Source organism: Ptychodera flava, chromosome 11 (assembly GCF_041260155.1).
Source record: "Ptychodera flava strain L36383 chromosome 11, AS_Pfla_20210202, whole genome shotgun sequence".
NCBI classification, from domain to species: domain Eukaryota; kingdom Metazoa; phylum Hemichordata; class Enteropneusta; family Ptychoderidae; genus Ptychodera; species Ptychodera flava.
In genome coordinates this window covers 43390596-43414511 of record NC_091938.1, presented here as the reverse complement: position 1 = coordinate 43414511, position 23916 = coordinate 43390596, and the positions used below count along the sequence as shown (strand labels likewise).

Sequence of the window (23916 nt, the reverse complement as noted above, 5' to 3'; positions counted from 1 at the left end):
CCAGTGAAAACACAATGGACGGAGAATGGTAAAATAACGGTCATCAATAAAATTGCCGATTTTCGATCACCATGTAATAAGGTTGTGTCTTTGCTAGCCTGCCTTGCTTCACTTTCTTTTTCATAGACAGGCCTTTGTATGACTACTGGCTTATTGATAAGTTCGCTAATGTAAATTCTCACTGGATGTTTAAAGATATGCGAACCTTTTGTCTGCACTTTTAGCACTGTAAATCATATACTTTCACATTTCAGTAACTCGTGTTTCTCAATCTTCTATCATTTCAGAGTTCATCTGTCACTGGTGTTAAGGCTTCATTTTGAAGGAACACTTTTAATTAGCTTTACGCTATAAAAGTATAAAAAAAGGGAGTGTTTAAGTTAAGCGCGTAGCCCTAGCATTGTGTCGTTTCAGCATGGAATTCGAAGTTCCATGTGGTTTCAGTGAGTAAACAGAACTTGTGAACACGTTTGCTGCGAAGTGATTTTACATAAAGTTACACTTTTATTTCCCACGGTCCATCTGGTTGCCAAGTGTATTTAATTACACCCTCGCGATTCTTCTTTCTCATTAAATGCCAAAACAAATGTGTATCGCTTGTTGTATAATTTGATATCCTTTCCATATAGAGGATGATCTCAATTTCATTACTTTTATTTGTTCAAAGCATGCAGATGTTACCTATATTTATTCTATACAACAGAATAACCTTTATTGGAATTGATGAGTACTGGAAATATTTGAATAAACTACAAGAACTTTGATCTATTTACAATGCTGAGATTCATTCTTCACAATTTCTCAGAAGAACTTTGATTCATTATGCTATACGTACTTTCAACATTCTATCCCGTTTCTCACTTATTTTTTGGGCTGTATATACATGGCTGTGTTACGAGCACAGTATGGCTGTGTGCTGTAGTATATTGCATCAGTAGCTTGAAGCGATCATGGGAAAAAGTTCTCTTGACAAAATTATGACTGAAGCAAACATGGTCCGACCAATACAGCTGGATTTCAGGCTGCCAGCAAATTCTGAATAGCACCATCACTCCAATAAATGCTCTCATTTCGACAACCGTCGTCGGTGTCCAGGCCAACCTTTGACGCTCCCTCGCATTTGCCCTTCTCCTCTGTATAGCGTCACGATTAGTGCATCGGGTAATGAATCTTATCAGATCCTCGTCGAATATTTGCAAAAACCATTCGACTTCTGAAGCATCGTCTGGCAGCAGGTTGATAAGCCCCGGCTCTGGACAAATGAACTCCGGTAAAAGATCAAAATTACCAGTTCGTAGGTCTGTGAATGGTCTGTTCACGGTACCACCGGCAATACTCGTTTTGTGGTATTCCTGTCTACGCTCTATTTCTTGTTGCATCGTGGTTTCTCACTGCCTGTAATATACAAGCGAGAGAATGAGATGAGCTTTACGAACCCATGTTTGACGTCAGTTGCAACAGATATGCCGTCTAAAATTTCTAATGTTTGCGTACAGTGTAAACCCTTTGAGGTCACACGAACGGACGCATGCTTCCCAGGCAGAGAAACAGTAAACACTGCCGATGACAAATAACATTCACTCGCACTTCGTATTTTATGATTCTATTCAGATAATAAATTCATGAAATGCATTTTTTCTTTCATATGTAAATAACAAACACCCCAGGTTGCTACACATTGAGGCATTTTCTCACTTTGCCCAATATTTCATGGATCGTTCTTGAGAGAACAGATCTAGATCATCTGGTTATTGATAAAAACCAGATGTTTGCGTGAACCGACGGCTCAGTGAGGTCCGTGCAAACCTTAGTAGAAAGGAAGCCGTTGTAGCAGTGTTAACACGATAAGTGGTAGCCGGCCTGAGCAATAGTACACTGCTTACCCGTAGGAAATGTGCAGATCTTCATTTAGCTGCAGCAGATCGGTTTCAGAGCTGTGACAGCTCAAACCAGCTTTAATGCAGATCTGCACAGAGCGTTTGGAGCTGTCATTTGTCTGCTGCAGATTCGAGTGTCTCTGGAAGACGAAATGCAGACTTGTGCAGCTCTTGGCCGATCGGTCAACAGCCGTTATGCAGCTCAAAATCGTTCGAAGTAAAACTTTGTTGACACTACAATTGTCACAGCTCTATGGCAGCTCGAAACGGTTCACTGGCACTCAGCAAAACATGAGCCAGTCAAGGTATATATAAGGGTAAGCACCACCGTAGTGAATTCAGAGTTTTCGTTTCTAGTAGAGTGAAGTTATAAGGACGGTCAGGTATTTAATGAGTTCAGTCCATTTTCAAATTAAAATTTGCGTGCGTCCGTTTTGCGATCTCGGCTCAGAAAATTGATCGAGTACGCGTGTACGTGTACATGTAGTCTATCAGCGTAATCCTATGGGCACACATATAAAAACGCCGGGAAAGCCCTGTGCATCAATGAGAAGTTGCCTTATAATTATCAACGTGTCTTCCTCAGAATCATTGTTCATTCGATGTTAAGCTGTGCTCCGTTTTACCTTTGATATTTGTAGATCCGAGCACCGCTACTTTTGCTACTCCCCACAGGTCCGAACATCAAATCATAGACCCTTGAGAAAAACATGTACGTTGCATGTTGTTGTTGGTTAGGCTGCATCACGCATGATGACGTCATTTATCATGTGAAAAGTTGTCCGCGATTGGTCAGATTCGCTAAATGACCCAGGTCACGCAGGTCAAAGTGTTAGCGGCAAGACACATCGACCGTTAATCTACACGTATTGAATTAGCTTCAGGGTTACTCTGTCATGTTTCTTTGCTAAACTTTGGATGAAATTTCGCCGAAAACGGTATCCAAACTTTGATAAAATGGTAGCAAATTGAACGAGTATACTTGACGACATATTCAACGTACCAATAGGTCTCGCCGTCAGGAGAAATGACGTCAAACCATGGATATATTGCCTGCAATTGCAAACGGCATTGCAAACTGCATACCGATCCCAATGATACTATAGGTAAGTTACTTTGACATATCTCCTTCATATGCGTTTTTTATTTGTACAGACTTTTCTGAAGATTACATTCGGTATATCGAGGATATCTAGTTGCTTCAAAGTTCAAGCCAGGCATCAGTAAAACTGCCGATTTGCGATTGTACGGTTCAAGAAGACAGGGTGCTGAAATAATATACACAGTCAATCCAACACAATTGTCATCAATAAAATTGCCGATTTTCGATCACCATGTAATCAGTGTTTCATCTAGGCTTTTGATCTGCTTCATGAAAATGCTGTTGCAACAATATACTACCCATAAATTTTCCGTACGCTGATTTTGCATATGAAAGCCTGCCAGTTGAGAGTTACGTGTACGTTCACAAAGTTCATTGCCCTAGCCCGATACGGTTTCTGTGTCACATTATCTCTGTACGATTGAGAAAAGGAGACAAACTGAAGTTTTTATGCATTGTATGGATGTCCATAACACTCTGAAAATAATTCTGATAGCATAATCGACACGAACAATCGGACTTTATTGTCACAGAAACGTGTTCAGTGCAGACGGCATGCAATGAAAGTCACAAGCAAACTGTGGTGTCAATGGCCCACACAATGGGTCCTGTTTTTGAATTCAGTGAACAGACAAACTTATTTTTCGGGGCAAATAAACCCGTACAAGTTACAAGTTAAGTTCCCCAAAATTTTAAAATCCCCTCGAAAATTCCAGTGGAAGGGGACCAATCCCCCCACCCTGGTGTAGTATCCTAGATGAAACACTGTGTACCGGCATGGAGGTAGTAGCTACCTCCATGGTACCGGTAATATGGTTCAGTCTTTGCCAGCCTGCAGCCTTGCTTCACTTTCTTTTTCATCGACAGGCCTTAACTGGCTTATTGATAAGTTCGCTAATGTAAATTCTCACTGGATTTTAAAAGCTACGTGAACCTTTTGTCTGCACTTAAGCACTGTAAATCATATATATTTTCACATTTCAGTAACTTGTGTTTCTCATTCTTCTATCATTTCAGAGTTCATCTGTGACTGGTATTAAGGCTTCACGTTGAAGGAAAACTTCACAGTTTTACACTATAAAAGTATCAAAAACGCGAGCGATTAAATTTAGAGCGTAGCCCTACATGTAGCATTGTGTCGTTTCAGCATGGAAATCCCTTGGTTTGAGTGAGTAAACAGAATTTGTAAACATGTTTGCTGCGAAGTGATTTTACATAAAGAAACACTTTTATTTCCCATGGTCCGTCTGGGTGAATTGTATCTATTTAAATTACACCCTCGCGATTCTTCTTTCTCATTAAATGCCAAAACAAATGTGTATTGCTTGATATATAGTTTGATATCCTTTCCATATAGAGGATCTCAATTTATTACTACTACCGGTATTTGTTCAAAGCTTCCTATATTTATTCTATACATCAGAATAACTTTTGTTTGAATTGATAAGTACTGGAAATATTTGAATAAACTACAAGAACTTTGATCTATTTTACAATGCTGAGATTAACTCCTCACAATTTCTCAGAAGAAGTTTGATTCATCAAACAATGCTGAGGTAAACATCTCACAATATCTCCAACATCAGTTGTTCATGACAGTAAACTTGGACTAGTTTGTACTAGTTTTGATATAACATTATGCTAGCTTCATAAAGGTTTCAGACTTTTTTCCTTTGTTGTATTCAGTGTAATTTTTCCCATAACCTTTAGTAATAAATGAGTGTTTCTTCATCCTACATCAGGTGTTATCTTTTTTTAACTCACATGTGAGCTAGTTCACTGGTATGGTAACTTTGATGAGGTGTGTCACATTTATCTAACAGGGTGACGAGGATCTCCAGCTGCTTGTGTTGTATTGTTGTGAGCCATTGAAGTGAGCATGACATGAGGTAGAAATAAATATATTTTTGTGTGTACAAATAAAATATGACCCATTACATGCAGTAATAATAATAATAATAATATTTTTATTGCTTGCTTGTAAATATAGGATTTACATCACATTTGTGGCAATAAAAGTGTGATACAAAAATAAGTTAAAATTTTCGTCAATAAAGATAAAGTATTACAGTATAATAATAGTAGCTAATAATAAATATAACTAGGTATTTCTATGTTTATATAAAGTAAAAATATAATCTGCAAGTTGTTCATTAAAAGATAACTCTTGTTTTGTTAGTAGAGAAATAAGCTGATTTTCAGTATCGTCGTTTGGGAAATTGATTTTACTGAAAAAGTACTTTCTTTGGACTTTGTATTTCTGACAGACTAATAAAAAGTGTGTTTCATCTTCAATACTGTTGGTGTTACACTGATTGCAGTATCTTTCAGTAATTGGGGTTTTTGGAACAGTGTGTCTCCCTTTTTCAATTGCTAGATCATGATTGCTAATGCGAAGTTTGGTGAGCAATTTTCTTTTCTCACCTTGCAACTGTGTTAAGTAGGGTTCTAATCTAAAATTACGTTTTATTTTGGCATACATTCTTAGTTTATTATTTTCATCAGTGATCAACTTTTTCCAAAAGACTTCATAATTGTTTGTTAAATTTGTTTTCATTAAACCAGTTACAACTTTGTGGTGTTTAAGTGATGGAGCTTTATCAAGGAGAAAGTCCATTCCATTGTCTTTAATTAAAGCACTTAAACAGTTAAACCAGGATCTATTGTTAGTGTTGTTTACCATTTGCTCCAGAAAAGCTTCTTTAGCAAGATTACAATGTGGCAGTTGTACGATATGAAGCCAGTGTTTAACAATATTAAGTTTGATCTCAAGTAGAAGTGGGAATTGTCTAGTTCACCCCTCACAGCGGCATTACAAGCTTGTCTATTACACTGTAAAATGTTCTTACAAAATTTGAGGTGAGTTTTTTCAATTGCTGATTTATCCCACTTCTTGTAATCCATGAAATCTTGTCCCCAAATCTCTGAGCCATACAGTAAAACAGGTTTAATGAAAATGCAGTATGATAATGGTGAATGAGCAATGTCCATTTTGAGCTGTTATATGTCTTCAAGTGGTCTAATATGAGCTGCTGTATGTCTGCAGGTCAAAAGTCATGGGCTGAAAGTTGTCTGCAATGAGCTGTGGCATGTCTGCAGGTCAAAAGTCATGGGCTGAAAGTTGTCTGCTATGAGCTGCTGTATGTCTGCAGGTCAAAAGTCACGGGCTGCATTTGAGCTGTCATGTGTATGTCATTGATCTGCATACCATACCCCATGAGCTGCAATTTGCAGCTCAAAGCTAATTATATATGCACAAAATCAGACCATTTGCAGATATCTGCAAGTGATCTGCTACAGCCGAGCTGCGAAGATCTGCAACAGCCATCTGGCAGGTCTGCAGGTTTGGCTAGGGTAGGGACCCCGTAAGGGTTTGACTTGTATACCTGCCAGCGCATTTCTGCTTGAGTTAACAGCCCTACCCACACCAACAAAACACCAGGAGTCATGTATTACAGCTCTCTGCATGCTGTTCAGCTTATATTCTTCAATGGTTAAATACAGCATTCAACAGGATCTACAGCAACAGGCGCACTGCTAAACAGCTACAACTTATATGCTGTCACTTTTCCAGAATGTAGCTCTGCACCACCCAGCAAGGGAATGTCTGGAATGCCAAGTATGCCCACTGGAACTATTCAGCAACAGAGTACTGGAACAAATTGTCTTTCTGCTAAGACAGTCCATGGACAGTCTAACAGGGCTATAGCAGCAACACCCAGAGTTTGGAGTGATACTCTGGGAACAGGATCAAGCAGCATACAGCCATCGATAAACCAAGTCCGTAACTGGACTTACGTACACCTCCACTCGCTCAGCAGGAATCTAGTCTCAGTGGAGTTGGATGTCAGCACACTGGCCACTTGATGCTGAAGCCCCTCGAGGCTATATAAAGTCAGCAGATGCTCAAGATTCTGCAAGCCCTGCTGCCGAGACGTCCGAGATGTCTCATATACAGCAACTCTGTTCTATTACTCTGCTACATGGCTACAAATCTCTAAGTCCAGGGTTTAGAGATCTCTGCAACTGCTGGGCATAGCAGAATCCTTCCCTTGTTTAAGGAGTAGCGCCTGTTGCTAACTTGACCAAATCACGTACACAAAATATGACTTCTCTAGCCAATCAGAAGCTAGGTTTACACACGAACAAAGCCTTAAGCCAATGACATACAATATTTTGCTCATTATGATTGCCTAATCTGTATATTAATATCCCTACTTAATATCATCTCAATACTAATACTCCCTTACCGAACCTGCAGACCTGCCTGATGGCTGTTGCAGATTGCTTGCAGATGTGGATATATAATTAGCTTTGAGCTGCAAATGGCAGCTCATGGGGCATGGTATGCAGATCACTGGCATACGCATGACTAGCTCAAATGCAGCCCATGACTTTTGACCTGCAGCTCATAGTAGACCATTTGCAGACATAAAACAGCTTGAAGTGGACATTGCTCAGTCACCATTGTCATAGTGCATGTAATAGGTCACATTTATTTGTACACACAAAAATCACCTCATGTCATGTTCACTTCAATGGCTCACAACAATACAACACCACCAGCTGGAGATCATGATCACCCTGTTAGATAAATCATACAGCTCATCAAAGTTACCATGCCAGTGAACTAGCTCACACATGAGTGAAAAAAGCTGATGTAGGATGAAGAAACACTCATTTATTACTAAAGGTCATGGGAATGCTTTCAATCAGACTCGAACCCACAACGCACAGTACCCAATCACCTAGCGGCAGAGGCCACAGACAAAACCGCTCGGCTATAAATCCCCAATCTCAAAAAGATTGGTTCAACAACCGAGCTAAGGATATATGTTACAATTCTGACTGCGCCCTCTCCAGTCGCCGTAGAGTTCGTGAAGCACTCACGCTAGTACACACACTATCATACATCTCACACAAACTGTAATAAGTCAAAGCCGGGAATGCTGTCGTTACTCATTTGAGTGACCGAGGTGTGATATTTGGCCACAATGTTGTCATATCGACCGTAGAACTTTTTGAAAGTCCTAATGAGTCTTTTTGTTGTGTATCCTTGTCTCAGTAATTTTGATGCCAATGAGCTGTGTCTCAGTTGAAAATCAGTGTAGGAATCACAAGCCCTACAATACCTGAGAAGTTGAGACACGTACACACCATAAGCAGGTGCAGATGGAATATTGCTTGACAAGTGGGGATAATTTATGATTTCAAAATCGAAATCATCCCTTTTGTCATACAGCTTAGTGTGTAGCCCATTAGTACCCACTTGTAGGAACAGATCGAGATATGAAGCAGATTTCCTACCCTCTCTTGTATCTTTGATATCCAACTCATTAGGGTAAATATGATGTAATGTCTGGATTGTCTAGAATAATCAGATCATCGATATATCTGTGCATGTTGTTAAAACGCCTTGCAAGTTTTTAGACCCTGCTTTGTAGAGAGACTGTAGGAAAATCTGCTTCATATGAATACAGAAATAAGTCTGCAAGAAGGGGTGCACAATATGTACCCATTGGTATGCCGATAGATTGTTGAAATGTCATACTGCCAAACTTAACAAATATGTTGTCGATTAAGAAATTAAGCATTTTAATAATTTCTTCATCTGTGTATTTGTGCTGGGCATCCATGTTGTTACTGAAATAACCTGACCTATGTTTGATGGTAATGTATTGGTACCTTCTACTGCCATTTTATGCAGGAAAGCTTGTTTAACAAGAGATGACAGCCTTGTTTTAAGTTTATCGTGGGGAATTGTGGTGTATAATGTGGAAAAGTCAAATGTTCGGATTGAGCTGAACTTGTTTTTCTTGACTTTTAAATCAAGCAACAATTCCTTCGAATTTTTAGTATCCACATTTGATTCAACCCACTTGTTTCATACACTTTGTCACAATATCGAAAAAGACCATTTTTGATGGTTGTGAAAATTATAGTCAATAATTGTGACAGATGTTTGGTAGTGCAATTGCTTGATCCTGCAATAAAACGTTGTTTGTAAGGGTTCTTGTGCAATTTAGGTATCCAATACAACATAGGTAGTTTTTTGTCCTTCTCTTTCAAAGGAATGCCAAATTCATTGAGCACAGATGAATGGTTTGAAAAAATATCTTCATCAGTGAGGGAGGAAAGAGTGTAGGTTGTCTTACTCTTATCTGAATGAAGGTTTAATTCTTCTAGATCTATTATACACTGGATATAATAATTCCTACAGACAAAGATAATGTTGTTTGAAGCTTTGTCTGCAGGAACTACAACATATTCGTTGTGTAAAGCATCGAGATATTTTTTCCACAACTTTCTTATCATGCAAAATATTGCTGATGTTTATTTGGTCAATCCCCTTGTTTGCAAATGGTACATGAAAAAATAAAAGCTTGTCACTGTTCAAGAGTTCTGTCCTTACTGGCTTAAATAGCCGGTAATTGCTGATATCGATAATAATTTGGACTAAACGATAATCAGGGCTGTTTTGGTTGATATTCATCGTTTGAACTCTTGAGAGTAGCAATCTCAATTTCTGCAAGGAGCAAGCAAACAAAGCAGTTCTTATTTTGTGAACTCCTAACGGCTGATTAAGAATAGACAATAGATCACTGAACTTGGGGGGACTGCTGGTATTACCATGTCTATGCCCATGGCTACGTCGTCTTCAAGTGTGAGAGTTAAATAAACCCATCACATTTACACGACTCCCCCTAGGGCTGGAAAAATTACCCACCCCTAGAATGTTATCGTTACATCCATAGGGCATAGCTGTACCAAGTTCAGTGATTCAATAGTGTTCACGTTGCTTGCGGTAGCTCCTGCTTAGTTTATAACTATTGGAAGGATGATAGATTTTTTTCAATGGGCTTGAACCCACAATGCACGGTACCCAATCACCTAGCGGCAGAGGCCACAGACAAAAAAAAAAAGAAAAATTGCATTGAATACAACAAAGGAAAAAAGTCTAAAACCTTTATGAAGTTAGCATAATGTTATATCAAAACTAGTCCAAGTTACTGTCTTGAACAACTGATGTTGGAGAAATTGTAAGATGTGTATCTCAGCATATATACACTCACTGTGTAAAGCTGTGTATGAACCCGATTCACAACACTAAGGCCATAAAGAACAAGTCATCATTGATGACACAGTCCCCACTTGTTAATAGGTACTTTAATTACAAGTCCTCAGAGAGGATAGAGTCCTCTTCATTAATTTGGTCTGTGATAAAAATACTGTGATACAGATGGCGCTCAATGGCCAAAAATGGGTTCCATGGTAGTGAAAACATAAAACCAATGTAGGCAGCCATTCTAATTACAAAAGGTCATAAAATGAGTCAATTGGTAATTAATCGACAGGATGTTGCCGAACATTTTTGCATACTATCCTCACACTGACAGATAATCACCGGTACCATATTTCATAAAGTTTGATGCAGTATTTACAACACTATGAGATCAACATATGTACCAAGTTTCATCAAATTTGACGCAGTACCGGTATTTATGGATATATCACTCTAACTATGAAAGTTCATTACATAAGCAATTACAAATTAATTAGCATGACACTGATAAATGTCTTTTTCATTGTTAAAGCAATGTTCCTGCCATGTTGACAAAAAAGAATTAAAAGCTTTGGCAATATCTGGGCCTTTGGTAATTACCAGGATTACTCTCATCTTTTAATTTTTGTATAGTGGTATTTCTTGTTTAATATTTCATTGATAGTCCTCTACTTTTGTGATAATTTCCAACAGACGTAGAAAGTTTGTCACAAAAGTACTTCTTTTTGGCTTTCCTCAACAATTTAGTTAACAGATTGTGAAACAATTTGACAATTGTACCATTAACGAATCGGCAATTTTTCACAATGTTGTTTTGTTATAAGAACTATTTTTTGTTCATTTTTAATTGAAACACTTTAACATTTAATATAGGTGTCATTTTTACAGCATATTACAAGCTGTTAATTTACCTATTTATTTACTATAATGAATACAAGAGGACTTTTAATATGGTCATTAAGTAACTTATTGCAGCATGTGAACATCAGATTTTTTATCAATGTAATCAAGCTGTACAGATGGTCAAACACAAGCACTCACCTTACCAATTGTTGTAATATTAATTTCATCATCAATAGCTTTCTGATAAAGTTCTTCAATAATGAATTTTCGGTTAATGAACTTTGGTTTGGACCAAATCCAGATCTGATTTGTATTAATGCCAGTAACCTTGACTTCAATCTCTTTTGCCTTGTCTCTGCCTTTGACATCATGTGAAGCTAAGTTCTTGATGAATGCCTCAAACACAACACCCTGTAATATACAGTAATACTAAATATTACACATGGCTAACACCATATCACAATTGTTACATCCATGGCAAGAAGTCAGGATTTTTTCATTTTAGACATTTTTACATTTTAGTAGTACATGTTTGACATGTTAGGTCGGAACTAACGTGACTAAAAAAGCCAAACTTGCAAACCTATCGTGTATCGTGCAGACCTAACATATCCACACCTATCGTTTCTAAAATGTCTAACGTGTATGTCATTTTAGGCTCTCAACATGGGTCAAAATCTATCATGCAAATCGTGCAAACTTATAACGTGCCGACCTAACGTGTACGGATCTAACGTGTCTAAAATGCCAAACGTGCAAACCTATCTTGTATCGTGCAGACCTAACGTGTACGGACCTAAAGTGTCTAAAATGTCAAACGTGCATGTCATTTTAGGCTCTCAAAATGGGTCAAAATCTATCATGCAAATCGTGCAAACTTATCGTGTAACGTGCCGACCTAATGTGTACGGATCTAACGTGTCTAAAATTCCAACGTGTATATCATGACTGTACCATTCAACTTATCTGGACCCCCTAAAATGACATACACGTTAGACATTTTAGACACGTTAGATCCGTACACGTTAGGTATGCACGATACATGATAGGTTTGCATGATTGCCATGATAGCTCTTGACTCATTTTGAGACCCTCATCAGACATACACGTTTGACATTTTAGACACGTTAGCTCTGTCGACGTTAGGTCGGCACGTTGTACGATATGGCTCATGATAGCCATGATACAATTCTACTTATCTTGAACCCTAATATGACGTACACTTTTACCGCTATAGACACAATGTCTAACGTGTATGGCATTTTAGGTTGTCAACATGAGTCAAAATCTAACATGCCAATCATGCACACCTTTCATGTATCGTGGAAACCTAATGTGTACGGACCTAACGTGTCTAAAATGTCTAACGTGTATGTCATTTTAGCTTCTCCACATGAGCCAAAATCTATTATGCCAATCGTGCAAACCTATCGTGTATCGCGCAAACCTAACGTGTACGGACCTAACGTGTCTAAAATGTCTAACGTGTATGTCATTTTAGGTTCTCAACATGAGTCAAAATTTATTATGCCAATCGTGCAAACCTATCGTGTATCGTGCAAACCTTATGTGTACTGACCTAACGTGTCTAAAATGTCTAACGTGTATGTCATTTAGGTTTTCAACATCGGTCAAAATCTACCATGTCAATTATGCTAACCGATCGTGTATCATGCAAACCTAACGTACGGACCTAACGTGTCTAAAATGTCTAACGTGCAGACTTTTTCTGTGTTTAGTCATGCACGGTTGTCCTACACGTTTGGGTTCTATAATGTACAATGGCATACAATTGCCCATAGCACGATAGCTTCGATGTGAAACATGCATTTTTACCAACTACTGGCCATAGCTCAATTGTTACAGTAAATTCCGACAAATACACAGTTACTGTACCAAATATACCTGCATAGTATGTATCACTATTGAATTTAATGTCCACAACAACAACAATATGCATTGCATATTTCAAGGAGTCATCCACCTAAAATTTCATCAACAGTATACAGGTTTATACTTACTCCAGAAAAGCGTTTAATATCACTTTTTGCCCAGAAAGTGTGATTTGTTGAACTTATGCACAAAAATAAATGTTAAAATCAAGCAATCGAGCTACCCAACTGTGAGTGACCATATTGTCCACTTCCCCCATCAAGCATGCTTGGAGAAATGGCCAGATGATGATGTAAAATTTTCAGGTTTTGGTGCATCGGGTAGGGAGTCTGTCATCTAGGGAGTCTGGTAAACAACTTATAGATAAACATGCCTGCTTGTAAGCATTACGGATGTACGATTGTAAGCAAGACTACAATAACGCAGTCTACCGGTACATAATTCCAAACTGGAAAACAACCCCCTCTTCAAATTGTGGCTGCTAAAAATTGGCACCGATTTATAAGTACATTGTAAATTTTTGCAAGGCATTTCCAAGAGGAGGACTTGAAATCGATCATTGGCATTTCGATGATCCAAAATCAATATAGATTGGCTAGGAGAAAGACGTCTAGATGATACTACACCACAAAACTACAAACATAGGGCCAAAGTCCCTGAAGCTACTATACACATGGATACAAAATTAAGTATGTCCTGTCTGTATGAAATTATCTCACTAAGGTCATCCTAGGGACATGTATAAACCAAATATTAAATCTGTCTGACCAGCAGTTTTGAAAAAACAAGCGACTCAACAGTTGACAGAGCTCTGCTGTGTAATGTAGAGAATAACCTTTTGTGACACATGTATTGATGAAGAAGGTGGATATCTTTGATTGCTTATTTCAGGATGGCCTGACCAAAAATGGAAAAAATTCCGTAGAAATACAGATTTGCTTATTTCATCAGACTATATCAGTCAAGAATAGCAAATAAACGAGAGTTAATTACATTCTAATTAAAGTAAACAAGACTTGCTTAAATCAAGATCTACGTCATAAAAAAACAGCATATCTGTCAGGTTATAAAGAATCTTGAGCTGGTTATCTTTTAATATCAGTATTTTCATCCAATTAACCAAGCACATTTTAACTTTCAAATTAACATTGTAAGTAAGTTCTGTTGAATAAGTTGAGACTGTACGTACTCAGAGAAAGCACGCTGAAGAGACAAATGTTTGAAACTTAAGAAGTTCAAGGTCATCAAAAGCAGTATAAGGAATCATGTTACACTTTCATTGCACTGTTTACACAGATTGCATAATTGCTATAAATAGCACATGAGGAATCTTACAGCCCAGCTTTACCATAAAAACCCTATCACTTTGACCACTCTTTTAATTGACCACTCTATTTTTTTCCTCAAAAAGTAATCTTATTTTATCCTTACCAAGTCAACCATAAATGGAAATTAGAACTTTCTCTATCTCTATTTATTTGACCACCCTATCATGACAAACTATTATGAGCAATTTCTTTTAGATAACATACATGATGGTTCATAATATATCAAAGTTGGGATTCAGGAAAGTTGCCTTTACATGTTTTAATCCTCCAAGATGGTAAGCATTTCACTATGAACTGTCAAAAAAGTTGAACTTTCTCATAATTCCACACTGAAATTATTTTGGCTTTGATGATTTCCTAATTAATTCAATTATTTAAAATTATATTAATTATTTTTTCTGGGTGAATTGATAGGGTTTATACAGTACAAGAATTACATACAATGTAAATCAAATTTTGACCAAAAATGACAAAAAAATTCCTTAAAAATACACATTTGCATATTTCATCACAATTTGAACAAATCTAAGTTGGGTTACCCCTAGGGACCTGTATACCGAATAACAAAGCTGTCTGACCAGCGGTTATGAAGAAGAAGATTTTTTACCAAAAACGCCTTTTTTGGCATTAATTTGCCTATTTTCAACAATATCAAAAAATAAAAAAAATAGTTTCTCAAAATCATATTTTCCATCTACACAACAAATATCAAATCAGTAAGTACTGCGGTTCTCAAGATATTTGAGTGGACGGACGCCTCACAAACGGACATACATACATACATACATACATACAGACTGACGACAGATGCCGGACGGATACTCATCCCAATAGCTTCTATAGACTATAGTCTATAGTAGCTAAAAAACAAATGCATTGGTGAAAAGGAGGACATCAAGGACGACTGAGAGAATTAAATACTGAATAACAGAACAGAGGTTTATAGTTTGGAATATTTATGATTTCTCTGAACCACTAGAGAGTCTTTTTATCATCACCTTTCTTACAAAAATGTTTACTCATTATTCTTGTAATTTGGAGGACATCGCATTGGTATTTAAAACATAAATATTGCATGATCAAGTGAAATTAGAACGTTTTATTTTTTCACGGTCATGTTTCACCACATAAATGTAACAAGAGTCCATGTCAAGAACTTTATTTACCAGGTTTTAAAAATCTGCGAGTGACCAATTGTACTGGGACGATCCTCAGATTGCAGTGCTGGTCAAAGTGAAAGGGGAAGTCATGAACACTATCATGACAGGTATAGATACTAAGTTATGTCAAAAACGGGATTTGTGACTGTGATTAGGTTATCAGAGTCATTTAAGCTAGAAAAGGACCAAATGATAGCACACAGTCAGATACAATCTAGTTCAACTGTGATACGATACGGTCGTTGAAGATCATAGTGTCCTGTGAAACTACAATGGTGGGTTTCCCTACTGCAGTTCGGCAAATATTAGGTCGAGTAACTGAGTTGACAAGCATTGCAGATTGACGATGCTGATAAACAAAGCCTGGTTTCAGATTGATTACGTTCTTTTGTACACTCGACAATTCTTGCGACAGTCTAGGGAAATTAAATGTTCAATGTTTAATATGCAAGAGTTTGCAAATCATTTCAAAGTCACTAGTCCATGGGCTTGTAGTAACAAAATCACTACCTTAGTTTGCACTGGTCTGCCACTAAGTGACTTGTTAAAGTTTGTGGAGTTCATGGTTTTGCTGCCTGCTCTCCGACTTCAAATGTAAGGGAAAAAATTGTGTTTGCATTGGTATGAAGAATTTTGCCAAAATTAACGAAACTTGAGGACAAAAAAAACAAAGCAAGATAATACTCAATTCTATGCCTCACTGTTCTTGCTTGCTCACATGATACTTTTGTCTTCCCTTCCGTATTCAATGTTTTGTATTTCCAGTTGACCTCAATGACCCAATGCATAAAAAGCAGTATATTCTTCAATACCCCTGTATGAAATGAAATTGGTGTCAATTGTGATGTTCGATGGTAGTTGACTCTTGTATAAGTGATGTGCCACCAAAGAAATGGATTTGCTGGTACCGGGTCTACGGAGGCCATTATTTCTTCAGTCAATCGAAGGAGCCTTTCGCACGAAAAATGCACGATGGTGACAAAAAGTAACATCACTGTCGACTTTATATTTATGGGACATGTCCATACACATGGAAAGTATAAAACGTAAAAAATCAGACAAGTCTGAAGAACAAGATGGTGTCAGTTTTGATTTGTCAACTCACATTTAGTCCTTGTATTCAGCACATGTGCGGATGGTAACTTTAGCAAAATTTACTACAAATCAACTAAAAATGGATAAAGATATTATTTAAAAAAAATACCGCAATTATACGGTGTCGCTCAAATTTGATCAGAATTGGTATATACCAGTATGGGTTACCAATGATCAACAATAAATGTTGTTTCTATCTGTTCAGTGGAAGAAAATTGTCCGTTGATGTTATGGCAATGATTTCTGCACAGTACAACCAGAAAAACAACAAGAAATATTTAAACCAGAAAAACAAGAATGACAAAAGTAATTAAGGTCTAACTTTAGGTACTGGAGGTCAACTTTAGCAACATGCATAGCAGAAACAAGCCCCTCTTAGTTTAGTATAAACGGTCTTCCCCCATCTACTGTCTATGGTTGCAGTTGGTCTGTTAATATGTAACAGTTCATAAACAATGACAGGAAATGAGTCAACATCAGTGGAGTTTGCCTGTTTCTCACTGGCATGCCTCCTGCACATTTGGAGGATTTCACTTTTTCTTACCTCATTTGCACATTTTTGACACTGATGTGTTCATTTGAACAAATTCACATCTCAACCCCTGCATCTACCTGTACACCAAATACTGAGATGGTAGCTTTGGCGGTATGGGAGCCTTTGTGTGTGACGGACATACATCCGCACATACCCACAAATATACAGACATACAGACATGCAAATCAGATGCAAATGAACTGATTCAGCTTATACGATAACCTCACATTGGTACACCAAATATGAGCTAATAATACAAGGCATACATCACTACAATTTGAACATTTCTGACGACATTTCAAACACCCATGCCAAACATCAAAATGATCATATTAGTGGTTTTGAGGAAAAATTGAAGAACTGATTTTCACAAAAAAAACTAAACAGTGACCTTAAAATGATTCAATCAAAAACTGTGAAAAAATTTTTAGAGAAATTTGACTGAGTGACCATCCAACCAAATTTTAAAACAAGCTACTGATTCAGAAGCGTTACTGAGATATATGGCACACTGTATATGGCACAAGACCACTAATTAATTTCCCATAGGCCACCAAAGTAGCGTTGAGCTCAATTTTCCTATTTTAAAACATTCAGCAGCATGAATCCTCTTAACAGGTCAATGTCAGCTTGACTACTGATTAATTTTTCGTGTGGGAAAATCCATGGAAATTTTGAGATAGCGATGAAAATAGTGCCCTCAGTGGTGTTTTCGACAACATTCAGGCTTATTGTTATGATTTCTATGGGCCCTAAAACTCCTCATATTACCACTGAATGCTTCAGCCATTATTCACAACAGTCTGCATTTTGATTCAGGCAGGAAATTATCTAAAGTTTACAAAAATACTTGACATTAAAGTTCAAACTAAATAAGCATCCATGCAGGTATCAAAACTTCAAGGTCTGCACTATTTTTCTTCCAAGCTATCTTCGTGGGTAACAAACCTGGAAGTGAATGAGTGGTCTTGTGCCATATGGTATACGCCAGGTCATCACATTAGTCCATTGGACCATTGGTCCAAAGGACTAAAAATTGCCCCCAAATACAAATATGCAAATTACATCACAATTTAAACAAATCTATCTGAAGTCACCCACAGTAAACTGCATATCAAATTTCAAAGTAATCAGATGAGCAGTTTCAGAGAATTTTTGATCAAAAACAGCAAAAAATAAAAATACCTCAAAAATACAAATATGCAAATTTCACCACAATTTGAACAAATCTAACTTAGGTCACCCCAAGTGAAGTACATATCAAATTTCAAAGCAATGGGAAATGCAGTTTCAGAGAAGAAGGCCATTGTTGACAGAGGGCAGATGATGGATGACAATGACAGACAACGAAGGACAATCAGCCTATTTTATAAGGTCCATGTTGCTGACAGCGAAGCTATAAAAACCAATTATGTGATAAAACACTTTTATGTATTTAAGGTGGAGCTGCATGTTGCCAACACAGTTTTTTTCAAAGCAATATTTTTCATCAAACATGACAAGGAAACTCCCTCATACTATATATTTTCAAAAAGCAGAGACTCTAAACTTTAGTTTGTAAGCACACACCGCTACACAGGATATGGTGTTAAAAAGAATTTAATAAGCGACAGTGGACAAATACAAAGCAGTGATAACCTAACTACGGAAAATACAATGTCAAGCAAAACTACAAAAGTAAAATCTAGGCAAAAATCATTTCAAAACTAAGCACAAAATAACTCAAAGATTGGGTGAGGGGTCTCCGCCAGTCTGCTTCCTGGGCGAAGGTTTGGGTTGCAAAGTTGTGTTTGCAGACCTTTGGAAAGCCGAAAGTGAAAGTGGTTCCACCGGGCCGGTGGAGACCACCTTCTTGAGTGGGGGTACATGCAATGGACGGCCCACAGTGGGAAGCAGACTAGTGGAACCAAGGAGGAGATGGGGTTGGTGGCGGGATAGCTTGGCAGCAGCAAGGATTAGGTCAAGTGCCGTGCGCAAGAAAGATGGTAGCTAGATAGCAGATGCTAAGGTGTCTACGTCAGCAGATGAGTAGTTAGATAAGTATAAGATGTCTACGTCAGCAATGCAAAGTGACTTCAGGACATGTTGTTCTGCAGGCAGCCTAGCTCCGTGGACTTACAAACTGGATTTGTGTTAACACACAATTCCTTATTATGGTAGCAGTTGTTTACTTGAAGGATGAAGTGGGTGTATATTTGGGGTAAAAAAATTTTGGTGGTAATGATAAAAATTAATTTAAGTCAAAAACAATGATATTTTCTAAGATGTAATATTTCACTGGAAAGAAGAGTATATGTAGAAAAAAATACCGCAATTATTCGGTGTTGCTCAAATTTGATCAGAATTGGTAAATACCAGTATGGGTACCAAAGATCAACAATACATATTGTTTCTATCTGTTCAGTGCAGGAAAATTCTACGCTGATGTTATGACAATGACTTCTGCACAGTTAGTCCCTCTTAGTTGGACCATAGACAGTCTTCCCCCTCTACTGTCTATGGTTTGATCTGGTCTGTTAATATGTAACAGTTCATAAACAATGACAGGAAATGACTCAAGCCTGTTTCAGACACTGGCCATCACTCCTGCACATTTGCAGGATTTCGCTTTTTCTTACCTCATGAGTCATATGCACATTTTAGACACTGACAAGTTCATTTGAACAAATTCACATCTCAACCCCTGCATCTACCTGTACACCAAATACTGAGATGGTAGCTTTGGTGGTATGGGAGCCTTTGTGTGTGACGGACATACATCCGCACATACCCACAAATATACAGACATACAGACGCCACTCAGACTCATCATATAAGCTCTTTTTGGTATTTATATACAAAACCAAATATGAGCTAAAAACAACTGTTTTATTTTGCATTATCTATCCTCATTCTAAAATGACAAGGGTTGAAAGACTGAAACTCAAACAATGTGATTAAAAACATGATACGCAAAATTAAAATGCCTCTCATTCAAAATGTAGGAACTTTATTGCCAAACAAAACAGCCATTTTGTTATATAGCATTTAAAAAACACACTGTGAAAATTTCAGAAGATTTGACCCAGCCAGAGTGGAGTTAAATTCTTTGAAAATTTTGAAATTGGGAGGAAAAAGAAGCCAGGAAATTGGGTTATTTGCAGACATTTGCATAAATCAACACTTCTTTATCACGAAACTTATGTCTGCTCGACAAGCTAAAAGGTTAACCCAAACCAATATTTTAATCTTGGGTTAACAAATTAATTAAATTCAATGGTATTTGCAAAAAGGTGATTTTAGAGCAACATGCGCCCCCTTAAAGGTAAATACTCTTTCATGTTGAACAGTTTTGGCTATCCTCACCTTTTCCATTTCTTCACTCATAGCATTCACTTCAGCTATCATTGGTAAAAGCTTGATATAATCTTGATAAATTCTTAAAGCAGCTGGGTCTGGCCCAGTATCATCATTTTCTTTGTGGAAAAACTCTTGATTTGAAAATCCTTCTGCTTCAGCCAGTTCTGATTGGAAAGAATCATAGTCATACTTTTGTATATCTTCTTTTGATTGTCTTTCATGAGGAAAGCCAACATATAGAAAGATGCTATTTGATCCAAACTTGATACGATCCTGTAACGAGAATCATTCACCAAAATGTGAGACATTAGTTCTTCATACTTTCATGGTCAACATGGAAATGGTTCAGTTTAGAATTTAACTTTCAAACCTTCTGCTGACATTTTTTGCCACTAATTCACCTGATCAGACTATATGTATTACCGAGTCAATTTCTTCATTTGAGTTTCTCAAGTTTATATTTAAAAGACTTTGGAGAATTTGGCGGAACATTCTACATTGCATAACTAGCAACCTATAGTGGCCAATATTGCTTCACTGTCGGTTTTACAGAAAGCGGCGACAACAGCAATGCAAAATTAAATTCAAAGGAAACAGACATGGCCAGATAAAACTGTTGACACAGATTATTTATTTATTTATTTATTTCTCTTTAAATCAGACATCAATTGTCCATAGAAATGAAAGAATAAACTTAAAGACATGTGGAATAAAGCACCGGTGAGGGTGCTGACAGCCAACCTTATCTCACTAGAAAAGAGAATCAATCCAAAACTTGCGTAATTCAGATGAGAAATTCAAGCACTGATTCACTTGCTGAATAATTACATTATCACATATAGATATTCGTACCATAAAGCCATACATTTGTTTTCTGAGTAAACTGTCAAAATTATACAGATCGTTTGAAACAAACATGGAACTTGCACTACTGAACTTTCTGTATCCAAGAAAAATACGGGCAGCATTATTATAAGCAACTCTCAGTTGGGATCCGTACAATTGGTAACACTAGACTTTAAAAATCATACATTTTACCCTTAAAGAACATAGCGAAAATTTCCTCAGAAGCATATTAGCTGAAACATAGAATGATCTCTTTTGACGATCAATATCTGCATCGTCTAAAAAGTGAGACATTAGAAGACAGCCCAGATACTTCTTTGTTTCTACAAATGCGATTTGTATACCATTTATGTAAATTTTAGGAAAATGTACAACTCTCGATTTGTTAGAGATGACACACAAGCATTCGGTTTTTCTTTGTATTGAAAACAATGTCATGAGTGGTGCCATAAGAACTACAAATATCTATCAATTTTTGCGTCCCTTTGACAGAAGGACATATCAAGCAAATGTCGTCAGCATACAAATGGTTTATAAACGTTCCAGATTAGACACACGTATCATCTCATTGCATGCCGGGGGAAGAGGAGCTACCTGAAGATAAGCATTCTAACATGTAATGTACTGCAGACTACTGATTGTGGTATTCATCTACAGCATAATCAACTTTGTACTGAACTAAATTTTGTGTGCTTGTGTCTTTTATGAGGTGCTTTGCCAGTTAAAGAAATATGTGAGTTTAGGGACTGGACATAAATTACAGGGGGGGTGGGCCGGTGTTTTTCGAAAAACCGCTGCGTAAAAAATAGTGACCCTTCAAAAGTTCATGCACAAAATTTAGTGACCCTCCCCCTTATCCGTGCATGAAAATAAGTGACCCTCCCCTGTTACTCAATACCCCCTAAAACAACCCGCGATGTGTTAAAGACCCCCTTCTGACTTGCTATACTTTTTAAGTCGCCCTCCCGAAAGGAAGGCAAAATGTGGCCGATATAACGCGTTGTCCAAAAAATATCAAATCATATGTGTGATATTCATGTAAATGTACTTTGCTTGAAGTGGCAGGTAAAAAGGGCATGCCTGTACAAAAAATGTAATTTTTAGATTTTATCGATAATGTTGATTCACTATACATGTAGTAGAATATAAGAAAACTACGAACGTGTATTTCCAGTATAAAACTAGCTATATCTGTTCATATACAGATGTTTAATAACTGATATAGATATACTTTATTAGCATGGGTTGTTTACAAGTGCACATGTGAACAAGATATTTGATTTTGGAATTTCTGTCAAAATGTTGATTCACTATACATGGGAGTCTATGACAAAACTATACATGGGAGTCTATGACAAAACAGTCAAAAGATTTCAGAATTAAAAATTTGCACTATTTGTGCATATATGGACCCTGAATAATTGACATAATTGTGCTTGATTAGAAGAGGGTGGTAAAATGTGCATCTGTGTACAATAACTTTGTTTTTGGAATTTCGCATAAAATGTTGATCCACTATACATGGGAGTCTATGACAAAACTGTAAAAAAAAATTTTCAGAATTAAAAATATGCACTATTTGTGTATATATGACCCTGAATAATTGACATAATTGTGCTTGATTAGAAGAGGGTGGTAACACATGCATCTGCGTACAATAACTTTGTTTTTGGAATTTCGCTTAGTGAAATGTGGATCCATTATACATTGTAGTCTATGAAGAAACCATGAATAATTTTTTTCAATACAAAACTTGGTAAACCTGTGCATTTATGTACACCTAATTATTAGTATTAATATTCATGATTAGACTAGAGTGGTTTCAAGTCAATGGTTGTGCAAGAAATTTGATTTTGGCATATCACTTAAATGTCGATTTACTATACATGGCAGTCTATGATGAAACTATGAATAATTTTTTTCCAATACAAAAATAGGAAAATCTGTGCATTTATGTACACTTGATTATTGGTATTAATGTTCATGATTAGACTAGAGTAGTTTCAAGACAATGGGTGTGCAAGAAATTTGATTTTGGAATTTCACTGAAATGTCCATTCACTATTACATGGCAGTCTATGATGAAACTATGAATAATTTTTTTCCAATACAAAACTTGGTAAACCTGTGCATTTATGTACACCTAATTATTAGTATTAATATTCATGATTAGACTAGAGTGGTTTCAAGTCAATGGTTGTGCAAGAAATTTGATTTTGGCATATCACTTAAATGTCGATTTACTATACATGGCAGTCTATGATGAAACTATGAATAATTTTTTTCCAATACAAAAATAGGAAAATCTGTGCATTTATGTACACTTGATTATTGGTATTAATGTTCATGATTAGACTAGAGTAGTTTCAAGACAATGGGTGTGCAAGAAATTTGATTTTGGAATTTCACTGAAATGTCCATTCACTATACATGGCAGTCTATGATGAAACTATGAATAATTTTTTTCCAATACAAAACTTGGTAAACCTGTGCATTTATGTACACCTAATTATTAGTATTAATATGCATGATTAGACTAGAGTGGTTTCAAGTCAATGGTTGTGCAAGAAATTTGATTTTTGGAATTTCACCAAAATGTTGATTCACAATACATTGTAGGCTATGAGGAAACTTCAAATAACTCATAGGTTATCTGATCCTAAATTGTTATTCAAAAGTTGTTCGACCTGAAGCTTCCAGTTGTTATTGATGACACTATGCACTATTCTGAAAAGTTTGTATTCTGTCAATGTCCTCAAAAAATTAAAAAATGTACATACAGCGACATGAACGTTTGACACCGACCTATACCCAATGTATTGTCAATGGGAGAAT

The 23916-nt window shown here is 36.9% G+C and overlaps 1 protein-coding gene and 1 long non-coding RNA gene across 4 annotated transcripts in view; one reads left to right on the top strand and one right to left on the bottom strand.

Moving 5' to 3' along the window:
• LOC139144565 (kinesin-like protein KIF28P) overlaps positions 1-23916 on the bottom strand; it is a 503294-nt gene that overhangs the window by 219640 nt on the left and 259738 nt on the right. For all 3 annotated transcript variants that reach the window (XM_070715275.1, XM_070715274.1, XM_070715276.1), the window contains exons 12-13: positions 20242-20508; positions 11084-11296 (exon numbers count right to left, since the gene is read on the bottom strand). In XM_070715275.1, coding sequence (XP_070571376.1) covers positions 11084-11296; positions 20242-20508 — 480 coding nt within the window. The remainder of the gene's footprint in view (positions 1-11083; positions 11297-20241; positions 20509-23916) is intronic.
• LOC139144575 (uncharacterized) lies at positions 2144-4218 on the top strand. The gene is made up of 2 exons (XR_011554809.1): positions 2144-2983; positions 3997-4218. It is a non-coding gene; the product is annotated as an uncharacterized lncRNA (long non-coding RNA).